General features: G+C 42.0%; 1 protein-coding gene across 2 annotated transcripts in view; it reads left to right on the top strand.

The window, feature by feature from the left end:
- Positions 1-418: 418 nt before the first annotated feature.
- Positions 419-15,583, top strand: part of EPG5 (ectopic P-granules 5 autophagy tethering factor) — a gene marked incomplete at both ends in the record, with an annotated part of 121,738 nt that continues 106,573 nt past the window's right edge. For both annotated transcript variants that reach the window (XM_079717931.1, XM_079717930.1), the window contains 2 exons: positions 419-487; positions 13,831-14,775. In XM_079717931.1, coding sequence (XP_079574057.1) covers positions 419-487; positions 13,831-14,775 — 1,014 coding nt within the window. The remainder of the gene's footprint in view (positions 488-13,830; positions 14,776-15,583) is intronic.

Genomic DNA, 15,583 nt, shown 5'->3' with positions numbered 1-15,583 from the left:
CAAGCACTCTCCCCGGACTCCTTTAAGTCAACGTGGGTGAGGTGTGCGAGCGCTCCCGGAGCCTAGACCGAGTGCAGCTCGGCGGAGCCAGCGAGAAGGAAGTGATCCCAGCTCGGGAAGTAACGCCGAGAACCAAGACGACCCCAAGCCATTGGCGAGCGTGGCCGGAGCCAGTCGCGCCTGCCGGGTCAGGGGGTGGGGCCTGGATGTAAGGGGGCGGGGCCACCATCCTCCAGTGGAAAAGGCTCCCGGAGTGGTTTGTCCTACTTTGCTGCCGGTAGAGGCTCCGAGTTGCCGCCCCTCCCCCGGGAGTGGTGGAGATTCGATCACGTGACAGTACGGAGGCCGGAACTGGGCAGGTTGTGGAAAGCGCAGAGTTTTGACAAAAACAAGCGGCGACGTTGCCAGCGCAGGGTCTATGGCCGAGGCGGTGAGGCCCCCGCGCCGGGCCAGGGCCAAGGCCAAGGCCAGCCGGACTAAAACCAAGGTGAGGGAACCCGCCCATCCTATCCTCCCCAGGCCCTGGCAGGTGCGCTCTCTTTTTTCTTCTCTTCGGCCTCTCCAGCCCACTCTGCCCGTCCCCTGAGCCCCTCTCATCCCCTGTCCCCACCTCCCCGTATTTGACCCCCCCACCCGTTGACACCAGGCTTGTTCCTCTGTTCCTCCTTCACGTTCCTCTACCGGACTTTGTCAGGAGCCCCTTTTTTTTTCTTTTTCCTCCTGTGACCTCACTAGGCTCTTCCTTTTCTGCTCCTTTCTTGACTTTCCTCACCCGGGTCTAGATTCCTATCGTGAAGTAGCTTTTCTCTTCCCAGTCTCATCTTTAACTCTCTTTTTCTCCTTTATAATCTGTGAACGTTTTCAGTCCCTCTTCCCATAAAGAGGAAAGGGACCCCTCCTCCACTCAAGAATGTATCCTTTGGAAGAGCTTTACAGATAGAGACAGAAAGCAGACTGTAGTGATGTGCCTTTTCAATTTAAAAATTCAAGATGACAGTGGTGCTGCTGCTGTTTATTTCTCATTATCCTGGTTGTTTATGATGGGGCATGAATGACCAGAAATTAAACCAGAGCGGGACTCATACAGCAGGGACAGATCTGAATTTTCTGGGTTTCCTGGATTATACTAACGTGTGGTATTGGTGTGATTTAAAGTTGATTTGTCTTGTTTTCAGGCGCAGTCTGGGCTTTCATTTCGTTCCCTTATGTTTTCTGAAATGACATTTATTTTACAGTGAACAGATTAAATGCTGCCCGTGGATAGCTGGACATATATAATTTTGGCTTACCGGAAACTGAATTTATATTAAGGAAATAATGAAGGTGGTATTAAAGATACAGGAAATTTCCTTTCCTACAAGTAGGTGATGTTCCAGAGCAGGTGTAACTTAAAAATGATCCGAAAATAGGATTTTCTCATGAGAACAAGATTTTAGCAGGAGACTGGTGTTCAAAGCTACCATATTTAATAAGCTGTAAATGACTTATGTAGATCCCTTTCATTATGATGCCTTAAAAAAAAACTGTAGTGGAGTTATGTGCATCCGTGTACCCAGGTCTGTGAGGAATTACTCTGGGGAGAAAGCCATTTTGCTACTAATTTCAGAAACATTTTTTTTTTTTGCGGTACGCAGGCCTCTCACCGTTGTGGCTCCTCCCGCTGCGGAGCACCGGCTCCGGACGCGCAGGCCCAGCGGCCATGGCTCACGGGCCCAGCCGCTCCGCGGCACGTGGGATCCTCCCGGACCGGGGCACGAACCCGTGTCCCTTGCATCAGCAGGCGGACTCTCAACCACTGTGCCACCAGGGAAGCCCCAGAAACATTTTTAAGAGGAGTAATTTTGCATTGTATTGGGCTGGTAAAGGACTATCTAAATAGAGGAGGAAGTAAAAAGCCATTGGTTAGCCATGCATAAGGTCCCTGAACCTAGAATACAGTAGTGTATAACATGTAAACATCCATCTATAGAGAGCAGAATCTTTTTTTTTTTTTTTTTGCGGTACGCGGGCCTCTCACTGCTGTGGCCTCTCCCGTTGCAGAGCACAGGCTCCGGACGCGCAGGCTTAGCGGCCATGGCTCACGGGCCCAGCCGCTCCGCGGCACGTGGGATCTTCCCGGACCGGGGCACAAACCCGTGTCCCCTGCATCAGCAGGCGGACTCTCAACCACTGCGCCACCAGGGAAGCCCGAGAGCAGAATCTTAATTCTCAATCTGTAGGGTTTTTTTTTTTTTCAAAATGAATGATGAAACTAAATCCTAGATAAATTAAATGATAAGCCAGAGTCATGCAGTTAGTAAGAGACTCAAGTTAAAGCCCAAAATCTTAATTCTCGGTCCAGTAGCTTAATAATTGTTCTACATATCTATGGGTATCTATAGATAGAATGTTATAAATACTTAAAAATGGTCAGTTAAGAGGATTCTCTGTTATTTGTTTAGAACAGATTTTCTAAAATAAAAAATTAAAGATCAAACTTAAATCCATCATGAAAAACCAATTGCTCATTTTATTTTATTTTTTTTAAAAGATTTATTTATTATTTATTTTTTGGCTGTGTCAGGTCTTAGTTGCGACACGTGGGATCTTTGCTGAGGCGTGTGGAATCTTTTCGTTGCGGCGCGCAGGCTTCTCTCTAGTTGTGGCATGTGGGTTTTCTCTCTTCTAGTTGTGGTTGTGGTGTGCAGGCTCCAGGGCGTGTGGGCTCTAGTTGAGGCCTGCGAGCTCAGTAGTTGTGGCGCACGGGCTTAGTTGCCCCGTGGCATGTGGGATCTTAGTTCCTTGACCAGGGATGGAACCCGCATCCCCTGTATTGTAAGGCGGATTCTTTACCACTGCGCCACCAGGGAAGTCCCCAATTGCTCATTTTATTGACACATTGTGGGCAACCTCCCTACACAAACATAAATTTATTTTTTGTCTTTTAAAATTTATAAAGAGGTCTTAATTCCAGAGGTATTTGATCAAACCAGAAACCCTTGACATACTTTTAGTCACCTTTCAAATCTAGTCAGTCACTAAGGCTTGCCAATTGTATTTTGTAACTATTCTCTTGATTCTGCCCATTTCTCTCCATCCTGACTAACTCAACCATCCTCCAAGGAAGATTTCTTGGATTTTTGCTAAAATGGCCTTTCCAAGTTCATTCTTGCTGCCCATTCTCTAAACTAAAGCTGGATTGATATTTTTATAAACAGACCCCCAAAATGATTGCTCTCCTACTTAAGGCCTTTCAAAGATTTCCCATTGCCCAGAGTCCAAGAGTCCAAAGTGTGGACTCAAGGCCCTAAACTGTCTGGATTCTGTCTTTCTCCTCAGCCTCTGGTCTTCACTACTGTCTCTTGATTCTCAGCCGTATACATCCTTTCCTGCTTTAGGGCCTTTGCTCATACTCTTTGCTCTGTGCTGACACCTCTTCCTGTCCCTGTTCACCTGCTCATTCATGAGGTCTCTGCTTAAACCTCATCACCCTCATCACCCACATTACCCCCCCAGCCCCCACCAGTAGCGCTCTACACCGCTTTGTGTCACTCATCTCACTTGCAGTTAGTTTGTTAACATCTCTCTTCTCCCTTAGACTGTGAACTCAGTGAGGGAGGGACCTGTCTTTTTCCTAATACCCTTTACAGCCCTTGTAGGCATTTGCTAATGTTTGTTAAATGAAGGAAAAAATACCAGTATTGAAGAATATTTCCAAGCTTTGTCACTCAGAAGAATTTACTCTGGTAAATTTCCTCTAAATAGTATGAGAAAACAAATGGAAAAAGTCCACGACATCATCAAGGCCCTCATACTTGTCAGTTTAGAAAATTGATTCTTCTCTTAGAGTAAATAGATATATTACTTAGAGCTGGTTATGGTTTGGTTATGATCATGAAGTCCTACATTAATGAAACCTTTACCATTGTGGTGTAACTTGGTTACTGTTAATGGAACCATAAAGTAGTTCCAAGGCTTATTTCAGGAAGTGAGGAGTGTCATGTGCTTTTGCCTTTAGATAGTTTGACCCAGCAGCTGACCTGTATTCCTTAATATTAATCATTTGGAAGATGAGCTCACATTGCTAGTTTTTGGTTTTCTGGTGCTTATCACTTGATACCTAAGAGATAGTCCTGATTAGTTTCACCTACCTTGGAGGACCCTGACTTCATTGATCATGGTAGATTATGAGTTAAGAACAGTAGATTTTTAGATTGGATGTACTCTGCAGAAGCAGTATATTTTATAGTCATGGAAACTATTTTTGCAGTTAATACTAAATTCTGAATGCCGACAACTCATTAATAGTAAGAGTATATTGTAATTGCTAAAGATAGACTGAGATGTGTCCCAGAAAACTGATAACAGAAACAGAGACCTTTAAATCCCCATCGCCTCTTGCTTCTTGGCCTAGATGATTTCTACCTCTTAGTCCCTCCTTCCCGTGAGTGATTATAGGAGTGAAGTTGGGGGATGTTCTATGTTATTTAGCTCCTGTTGTGCCTCCTAAGATGCATTTATTTGTTGAATAAACACTCATCGATCACCCACTATGTCCCAGAAACTGTTCTAAGCACTTGGGATGTAAACAGAGGAAAAATAAAAAATAAAAAAAAGAACCTGGCCTTAACGTAGCTTGCATTCTAGAAGGAGAAGACAAACAAACAGAAAACTCCATAAAAAAATAAATAAAATGTATAATATATTAGAAGATGACAAGTGCTATGGAAAAAGGAAAAGAGGAACAGGGTAAGGAGCTGAGTACTGGTGATTAGGATGGGTTGTGATTTTTTTTTTTTAAATAAGTTTATTTATTTATTTATTTTTGGCTGTGTTGGGTCTTTGTTGCTGCGCGTGGGCTTTCTCTAGTTGTGGCGAGTGGGGGCTACTCTTCCTTGTGGTGCATGGGCTTCTCATTGCGGTGGCTTCTCTTGTTGCAGAGCACGGGCTCTAGGTGTGCAGGCTTCAGTAGTTGTGGCTCGTGGGCTCTAGAGCGCAGCCTCAGTAGTTGTGGTGCACGGGCTTAGTTGCTCCGCAGCATGTGGAATCTTCCCGGGCCAGGGCTTGAACCTGTGTCCCCTGCATTGGCAGGTGGGTTCTAACCACTGCTCCACCAGGAAGTCCGGGTTGTGATTTTTATATAGGCAGTCAAGGTAGTCCTTACTGAAGGTGAAATTTAAATAAAGACATGAAAGAGATGAGGGAGTTAGCCATTTGGATTTTGGGAACACCTGGGGCAAATGCCTTAAGGCAGTAGCAGTGTCCTTAGGGTGGAGTGCGTGAGGGGCGAGTATTTGGGATGAAGTCAGAAGGTGACACAGGGCCAGGTCGTGTAGGGCCTTGTAGGCCATTGTAAGGATTCGTACTTTGAGTTAAACATGGAATCACCTCAGGGTTTCAAGCCGAGGAGTGATATGATCTAAGTTATTTTAAAGGGTCACTGTGCTTGCTTTGTTGAGAACAGACTGTAAGGGAGCAAGAGTATGAGCAGAGAGACCATCTAAGAGATTTTTGCTGTGATCCAGGCAGGAGGTGATGGTGGCTTGGACCAGAGTTGTAAAGCAGAGGTGGTGAGAAGTGTTTGCAGTTTGGGAATTTCTGAAGATCTAGCCAAGACTATTTGTTGGTGGTTTGGTTGGGATATGAGAAAACAGTCAGGGGTGACTCTGAGATGGGGGAGGCAGTGAGTAGGACAGCTTTTGGGGGGCAGATCAGGAATTCAGTTTAGGACATGCTAATTTTGAAATAAATGTCTGTCAGACATCCAAATGGATTGGCTATGTGGATCTAGAGTTTGGGAGAGAGAAAAGATTTGGGGTCATCAACATATAGGTAGTTATTTAAAACCAGAGACTGAACTAGGTTACCTTAGGAGCGAGTGTAATATAAACAGGTGACAAGAACAGGACCCAAGGGCACTCCAGTTTTGCGGGGAGAGGCGCAGGAATCAACAAAGGAGCTTGAGGAGTGACCGGTGAGGTAGGATATGTTTGGGGTCCTAGAAGTTGAGAGAAAAAAGCGTATGAAAGGAAGAGGAAGAGATCAAGCATGGAAAGTGCTGCTGATACGTGAAGCAAGACTGTTAAGAGCAACACAGAAGTGGCAGCCAGGAGGAGATGTATTCTCAGCAAAATATATAATCCCCATCCTTCTCCTTTTTACTTGTAAAGCATTCTTGTACATCCCAGGGAGAGTGGGTAAAATTGCCCTGAGAGCTCTTGAGCTGATAGTTGGACTCATGTGTCCAAGCCCTTTTTATCTGTTCTGTGCCAGGCAGTGTGCTAAGTGCCGTGGATACAGACATTCATGATAAACAGACCCTGCATTTAAAGTAATCCCATGGCCAAGGAGCTTTGCCTGTTTGGTTCACTTCATGTACCCCATGTACTAGAACTATGCCTGACATACAGTAGTAGTTACCTAATAAATACTTTCAGAATAATGAAAGAAAATAAAGTAATCCCACAAAAGTATTCTATGTAGTGTGTAAAATTGAACCTTTATCATTTATGAAGAAGTAGCTCATTAATATTTTTAAGGATGGAAAGGAGTTGTAATTTTTTTACTTAGTACAGTTTAAAGAGGAAGAACTGCAAGTGATGAATGGAAAGTGACCATTTATTTTCCAGAACTTAAAAAAAAAACAACTTTTTTTTCTGATTACAGAAGTGCTCATTGCTTAAAAAAAGTGTGTATGTATGAGTATATACACACACACAGAGAGAAGTATACAACACAGAAATGAAATGCCCTGAATTCCATCTCTTGGAGATAACTGTTGGTAGCAGTTTGTCATGTGCTCTTTAGGTTTTTTCCCCACACATACACCAACACTCTAGGGCATATTTACTGTAATGTATGGTTAAGTAAGTCTTTCTATGTTTATTAATAACTCTTCTGTTTCTGTATAACTTCTTGATTATTTTTTCTCCTGTGGAATTATTTTAAAATTGGTTCTCTACCTGTACATAACTTAGGTAGAGATAAAAAATAAAGAAATGTTAATCACGAGGCCATTTTCAGTTGTAAGAAACATGTCTTTTGGTCAAAATAAAATTATGTAAGCACTAATTTTTGCACACACAACTCGATACACATGGAGTTCTGTTTGAATTTTATTTTGTGATCTGTAATGATTGTTATATATACAGTAGGTTCTAATCTTTATCTCTGGTTAACTCAAGTAGGCAAAGTAATTGGAAGTTGGCTTTCTTTTTTGTTTTTAAATGAAATTTTGTTTCTTAAGTGTAAAATTTGATTCAGATTTTGGCATAAAAGTTCAGTTTCCTCTGAATTCATTGGATAGTCCCTTTGCTTTCTGCAAGGCATATAAAAATAAACTTCTGAATGTGCCAGATCACATTTGTTGGATAATTCAATAATTTCTTCATTTTAGGATGCTAGTACCTAGGAGCTCAGCATACAGTTGGTACTCAATAAATTCTTGTGAACTATAAGTCATCATTATTGTTTCAAGAGATGTTTATTGAACAGAGTGTTGAAAATCAGAGGCAGATCAGATCCCAAAAGGCATAAGATATATTCTCTGGTCTCAAGATATTTGTGGTCATTTGGGGGACACAACATAAAGATAAATAACCATATGTGGTAGCACGTGACCAGGGCCAGATGGCAAGTACACACCGCAGAGTTCAGAGTAAAGCATGTGCTGTGGAAGGGTTGATGTGGTCATTGAAGATTTTGTCTTGGGACAGGATCATAACTGAGTCATCAAAGGCACTGAGTGCCGAAGTTAAGAGTCAGACTTTCATTAAGTGGAGAGCTGTGATTGTTTTTGTGGTGTTCAGGGTAGTGTTTTAGGGGGACCAGTCTTATGGTGGTGTTTGGGATGAATTGGTGGGAGGGCAGAGGCTGGAGGCTAGGAGACCTTTCAGGACCTGCTCCCCTATTCTGTGCTTTGGAGAAGTGAATTGAGCCACAGGGAGCTCATCACTGTTCAGAGGCCATGCGTTGGTGATGAACACAGTGAACCCCTTCTCCTTCCGCATGTGCACCCCAGACGTCCTGTCCTATCCAGGGATCTGTGAGGGGCAGGGTCAGGCCTTTGCTACCCTCTCAAACAGTTGTGTGTCTCGCGGTTGTTCATCCTTTCCTTCTGCCTTCCTTCTCTGATCTGGCCAGTCCATTCTTTGAATCAAATTACCAGCTTTCCTCTCCTTTCCCCCACCTCCTTTCCTGGGGCAACCCCAGGTTAATTCCTCTTTGGACCTAACTTCTGTAACAACACAGGTGGAGAATTAAACAGAGAAGCACTGGGTTCCACCCCCAAGGGAAATAAAACCCGAAGTCTTATGTGTTCTTCTCTGGGAGCATTAGGAAGGTTTAAAAAATTCTTTAATTGGTTACCTAACCACATTATCTGTTGCTGTTATGGTTGTGATTATTCTCAGGAAGGTAGATCTGCTGGATGTGGGCCTGCAAGTTTGATAGTAGCAGCTGGAGACTTCATTTTGTTTAGCTGAGGGGAGGAATTTGAAATTGCAAGGGCAGTCATGGATTGGGAAAGAGAAAGTGGTTTGGTGGGGTCAGAGTTGGGCAACAACTTCCCTTGGCAAAGGGAAGTTAAAAACTATGTGAGGGACAGGCTGGAGAGGAAGCCTGAGGTGGCCTGTGGGTTGCAGGAGGTGTGTTTATTTGCTGTGCCCTTGATCTTGTGGCCCCTCTTGGCCTACTTCCAGCTCCCTATCTTCTCTTCCAGTTAACATTTAACACCCCCAGATGTCTCTTACAGTTTAAGAAAAGACGACTAAAATGTTCTCCCTCTATTTCACATTCCCGTCTCTGCTTCCTTACTTTTCATTTATTTCTCAACTCTCTGAGTTTTTAAAATCTCCTATCTTTGCATCTAACAGCTTTATTGAGCTATAATTCACACACTATACTTATTTAAAGTGTGTAATACAGTGGTTTTTGGTATGATCCAAGATTGTGTCACCATCACCATGGTTTGGAATGCCTAACTCTTTTGCATAGAGAAGCATCATGTTAGCTTCCCACCAGCAGTGTTTGAGGATACTAATTTTTCTACATCCTTGTCAACACTTATTATTATCTGACTTTAGTAATCTTAGTGGGTGTGATATGTTACCTCATTGTGATTTTGATTCGCATTTCTGTGATGACTAATAATGTTAGGCATCTTTTTATGTGCCATTTGTATTATCTTTGGAGAAATGTCTGTTCAGATCCTTTGCCCATTTTTTTTTTTTTTTTAATTTTTTTGCGGTACGCGGGCCTCTCACTGCTGTGGCCTCTCCCGTTGCGGAGCACAGGCTCCGGACGCGCAGGCCCAGCGGCCATGGCCCACGGACCCAGCCGCTCCGCGGCATGTGGGATCCTCCCAGACGGGGGCACGAACCCGTGTCCCCTGCATCGGCAGGCGGACTCTCAACCACTGCGCCACCAGGGAAGCCCTGCCCATTTTTAAATTGGATTGTTCATCTTTTTATTCTTGAGTTACAAGAGTTCTTTTTTTTTTTATTCTGTATATAAGCCCCTTATACGATAATTGATTTGAAGACATTTTCTTCCATTCTGTGGGGTTGTCTTTCCATTTTCTTCGTATTTTGATTTTCAGCACAAAATCTTAAAATTTTTATGAAGTCCAATTTATCTACTTTTTTCTTTTGTTGCTGTGCTTTCGGTGTCATGTCTAACAAGGCTTTGCCTAACCCAAGGTCACTAAGATTTACTCCTGTGTTTTTTTTGAAAAGTTTAAAAGTTTTAGATCTTATGTTAGGTCTATGATCCTTTTTGTTAATTTTTGTACATGATATAAGATAGGGGTACAATTTTATTCTTTGGATATCCAGTTGTTTAGCACCATTTGTTGAAGGCTGTTCTTTCCCCATTGAATTGTCGTGGCATCCTTGTTGAAAATCAGTTGACCTTAAATATAAGAGTTTATTTCTGCTTTATAACAAAGTGAATCAGTTATACATATATGTATACATATATCCCCAAATCTCTTCCCTCTTGTGTCTCCCTCCCTCCCACCCTCCCTATCCCACCCCTCTAGGTGGTCACAAAGCACCGAGCTGATCTCCCTGTGCTATGCGGCTGCTTCCCACTAGCTATCTGTTTTACATTTGGTAGTGTATATATGTCCATGCCACTCTCTCACTTTGTGCCAGCTTACCCTTCCCCCTCCCCGTATCCTCAAGTCCATTCTCTAGTAGGTCTGCGTCTTTATTCCCGTCTTGCCCCTAGGTTCTTCATGACCATTTTTTTTTTGCTTTTTTAGATTCCATATATATGTGTTAGCATACGATATTTGTTTTTCTCTTTCTGACTTACTTCACTCTGTATGTACAGACTGTAGGGCCATCCACCTCACTACAAATAACTCAATTTCGTTTCTTTTTATGGCTGAGTAATATTCCATTGTATATATGTGCCACATCTTCTTTATCCATTCATCTGTTGATGGACACTTAGGTTGCTTCCATGTACTGGCTATTGTAAATAGAGCTGCAGTGAACATTGTGGTACATGATAAAGCAGAAACTAACACACCATTGTAAAGCAATTATACTCCAATAAAGATGTTAAAAAAAAAAAGAACCTAGGGGCAGGACAGGAATAAAGACGGTGATGTAGAGAATGGACTTGTGGTTATGGGGCGGGGGAGAGGTAAGCTGGGACGAAGTGAGAGAGTGGCATGGACATATATACACTACCAAATGTAAAACAGATAGCTATTGGAAGCAGCTGCATAGTGCAGGGAAATCTGCTTGTTGCTTTGTGTCCACCTAGAGGGGTGGGATAGGGAAGGTGGGAGGGAGACGCAAGAGGGAGGAGATATGGGGATATATGTATACATATAGCTGATTCACTTTGTTTTACAGCAGAAACTAACACACCATTGTAAAGCAATTATACTCCAATAAAGACGTTAAAAAAATAAATAAAAAGCTCCCAACAACTTGAAAAAAAAAAGACAAGAAATAAAAAATGTTGATTAAAAAAAGAGTTTATTTCTGGATTCTCAGTTCTGTTTCATTGATCTGTTTGTCCATGTGCTAGAACCACACTGTCTTTATTACTGTAATTTTGTAGTAGATTTTGAAATTGCGAAGCGGGAGATCTCCAACTTCGTTCTTCTTTTTCAAGATTGTTTCATCTATTCTGGGTTCCTTGCATTTCCTTATGAGATTAAGGATCAGCTTGTCATTTTCTGCAAAAAAGGCAGCTGGGATTTTGATAGAGATGGTGTTGAATTTGTATATCAATTTGAGGAGTATTGCCATATTAACAATATTGCGATCTGTTCCATGAAAATGGAATGTGTTTTCACTTACTAGTCTTTAATTTCTTTCAAATTTTGTTTTGTAATATTCAGAGTATAAATTTTACACTTCTTTTGTTAAGCTTATCCCTAAGTATTTTGTTCTCTGTTCATTATAAATGAAACTGTTTTCTTAATTTCATTTCATCATTGTTCAGCTCAGTAAAATTTGGCCTCTGCCCTGACCAGTACACCAGCATTTCTCCCACTGTAGTAACCATTGGCCTCCCTCTCCTCATTTTCTTTTTTCTGACCTCTCAATCTGACAGACCTATTTATTATAGCTAGTGTGCTAAACATCATTGCAGTGTAATTGGACCCACTTTTTCATTTTCTTATAAATACTCATGTAATGCTTTCCTGGTATTCATGATTTTAGGCAGTTTGACAAAGTGGTTTGTATGCATTGTGTGGCTGTTCTCTGAATCTGATATCCACGGTGCAGATTAAAGTAATTTTGGAGGGACACGTTGCTTCTTGCATCACTACCATTTGTAAACATTTGGTAGTTCATTACCAACAAGCTGAGCTCAAATTCCATTTGAAAAACATTCATCTTTTCTTCCTAATACTAGGTGCATATAAATGTTTTACTTTTTTGGCTATTTACTTGTCAGCTTTTTGTTGCTGGACATTTGCTGGACAACATAATCCAAAATCACTGATAACTTTGTAACCATCATTTTGCCTTCATTAAAATTTCACAGTGGGAACTTCCCCGGTGGCACAGTGGTTAAGAATCCGCCTGCCAATGCAGGGGACACGGGTTCGAGCCCTGGTCTGGGAAGATCCCACAGGCCGCGGAGCAACTAAGCCCGTGCGCCACAACTGAGCCTGTGCTCTAGAGCCTGCGAGACACAACTACTGAGCCCGCGTGCTGCAACTACTGAAGCCCGCGCACCTAGAGCCCGTGCTTCTCAACAAGAGAAACCACCACAATGAGAAGCCCTCGCACCACAGCGAAGAGTAGCCCCCGCTCGCAGCAACTAGAGAAAGCCTACATGAAGCAACGAAAACCCAACACAGCCAAAAAACAGCCCACATTTAAAAAAAAAATTTTATAGTGAGGGAAGTATTTGAGTGAGTCAGTCATTTTTTAGTTTCTTTGGATGTAACAATTTTATTTAAATAAATAAATAATAAATATTTCCATATTTTTTCTTCTTTTTTATCCAGGCTTCTTTCCTGTGTGTCTAGTTTGTGTGTTAATGCCAGAGATACTTCATTAAAAAACCATAATTTATTTTATCTTATTTTTTAAATGGTTAACTTTTTTTGGTTTTTGGTTTTTTTGGAGTTCATTTTGGATTTAATAAGTTGCAGGTATAATACAGAGAGTTCCATATGCCTTTCATCCAGCATCTTCTTGTGTTACGTAACTGTAAATTCTATGTTGTAGAACATTTATCACAACCAACAAATTAACATTGGTACAATGCTATTAACTAAAATATAGAACTTTTTTGAATTTCACCAGTTTTCTTGCTAATGTCCTTTTTCTGTTCCAGTGTCCAATCCAGGATCCTACATTGCTTTCAGTTGTCATGTCTCTAATAGTTTTCTCCAGTCTTTTGATAGTTCCTCAGTCTTGTCTTTTCTTTGATGATCATAACACTTCAGTTATTTTGTAGACTTTCCCTTAATTTGGGTTTTCGTCTGGTGTTTTCTCATGCTTAGATTGAGGTTATACATTATTAGAAAGGGTACTGAAGAGGGGATAAGCCTTCTCAGAGCATCGTATGGGGATGTATTGCTGGTTATAGTAACCCTGATCACTTGGTTAAGGTGTTGACTGCCAGGATTCTCCACTGAAACTTACAATTTTTCCCTTTATAATTACTAAATATTTAGGGGATACTTTGGGACTATACAAATATTCTGCTTCTGCTTAAATTTTCACTCACTTTCATTACTTAGTAGATCTTGCCTCTTGCCTGTGGCAGTTAGTACCATGGTGTTCTAATTGTGATTTTCTGTTTTTCTCATACCATCTACATTTATTAATTGGACTTCTATAAGGAAGAGTGCCACTTCTTGTCCATTAAGAAAAAAAAGATACATATAACATATGTATATGTTTATATATTTAGTTATGTGAGTATGGACTCATGGATATTTATTTTATTCTGAGGTTATAATCCAGTACTATAGTTATTTATTTCATTGCTCAAGTTGTCCTGACTTTTTCTGCCTGAAATTTGAATAGATATGTTTGTCAGGATGCAAACCTGTTGAAGCCTAAGATACTTGGAGACTGTTCTCTCTTACTTAACCTCTAGCAGAATGAAGAACAGCCTAATTAAGACTTTCCTTCTCCATTCTTGAATCATAATTTGTTGCTTATTCTCATGTCTTCCTCTGTAGGGATTAGACTAGTGAATCTCCCAAATTCAGCATTCTCAAAATTGAATAATATGAAATATGAAACACACTGCTTATGAAGTGAACTTAGATTTTTTTATACAATTTAAAAATTCCTCATGTTGAAAGCATCAGTTATTGTTACATTATAAATTATTTCACTTTATAAATCTTGTTTTTAGGAAAAGAAGAAATATGAAACCCTTCAGAGGGAAGAGTCTGATGAAGTCTCCCTTCCAAAAACCTCCAGAGAGCTGGAAATCCCTACCCCACCTTGTGAATTCAAAGGAGACCATCTAAAGGAGTTAACCAATTCCCAGCTCCAGAATGATGCTAGTCGACAAGACGAGAGTGAAATGTTTGATGTACCACTCACCTCCTTAACTCTAAGCAATGAAGAGTCCCTGACATGTAAAACAGAGAGTCTAAAGAAGGGAGAGGAGATCAGAGCCTGTGCTGGGGATGATGCAGTCAAGCCGAAGGTCGATCCTGGAGGCAATGTCGGAACCACAGTAGAACCCCCCGAGAACATTACAGAAATGGAGGAAGATAAACTGGTACAATGTGGACCTTTGGAAAGCACACTGCAATCTAATGTTTCTTATATTCAGCAGGAAGTGGAAAATTTGAAGGTCGGAGATACTCAGAATAGGAGAGAAGACAAAGAAGCCTTGGGTCTCTCTTCAGAGGTGCTACAAAATGTTGGCTTGCAGAGTTCTTGTGAAGCCAAAGACATTTTTCAGCCACCTAGAGTGAAAAAACTGTATCCCCAGTTGCCAGCTGAAACTGCTGGGGATATACCAGCTTTGGTGGCAGTGAAACCCTTGCTACGTAATGAGCGACTCTACCCGGAGCTCCCATCTGAACCAGAAATAGTACCATTTACTGAAGAACAGCTAAAAGTCTTTGAGCCTGGTTCATGGCTGGAAAATGTTGAGTCATATTTAGAAGAATTTGACAGCATGGCTCATCAGGACAGGCATGAATTTTATGAGTTGCTTTTGAACTACTCACGCTGTAGGAAGCAGCTGCTGCTGGCTGAAGCTGAGCTCCTTGCTCTGATGTCTGATTGCCAAAATGCCAAAAGTCGACTATGGCACTTCAAGGAGGAACAGTTGCCTGTACAGGTATATTGACTGGTGTTTTGTAAAGCTTGCAGGAGCCTGGGGAATTTGCAGTGGAGCTGCTCTTCCTGTGATGCCATTGAGGTCTGGAGTCTGCTCCGTTTACCCGCACTGACCCTGTCTTAGCCCATAGTAATTGAGTGCAGGAGTCACAGTGTCATGTGCCCACAGGGGCCAGGCAGGTGACCTGGAGAAGTGAAACGGGTTGAGTGGGACGGTGATCACTGGGTAAGCTCATGCCTGGTCCATCATGGGGAGCTGCTCTTGTGTTATAGTTGATTGTTGCTGTGAGGTTATATTGGTTCAGCATTGCCACATCTTATGTTTTTCTACGAGAAGCTAGAAATCTGGATTTTTATGTGAGGGATCCTGATTTGTAAATGTTGGCAACTAAATACACACACACGCGCACGCGCACACACACATACATTCTCTCACTCACTCATGCACAGTAGATGCCAAAGCAGGTCATGTCTCCAGGTCAGATTCAGCCCGTGGGCCATTTAGCTTGTGACCTTGGGCATAAAGCCAGGAACATCTAATGGGTAGAGAGTGTCAAGGGGAGGATGATCCATGGAACAAGGTCAAGAGGAAATGAGAAAATAGGGAAGGCAATAAGATGTGACCCTATGGAGGCCAAGGTGCCATCAGGAAAGCCATTGCATAGTGGCCTGGGAGGGATGGCGAGGAAGAGAAGGCCACTCTTGACAAGTTTAGCAGTGAAGGGAAGACGGAGGAGATGTCAGGGAGAAACGTGTGATTTCCCCCAACCCTAATCCTCATTCCTTGGAGACCTGTGTATCTCTTTGTA

The sequence above is a fragment of the Hyperoodon ampullatus genome (assembly GCF_949752795.1).
Source record: "Hyperoodon ampullatus genome assembly, chromosome: 13".
NCBI lineage: Eukaryota > Metazoa > Chordata > Mammalia > Artiodactyla > Ziphiidae > Hyperoodon > Hyperoodon ampullatus.
The sequence above is the reverse complement of the archived record's forward strand: the minus strand, read 5'-3'. Positions and strand labels throughout refer to the sequence as shown.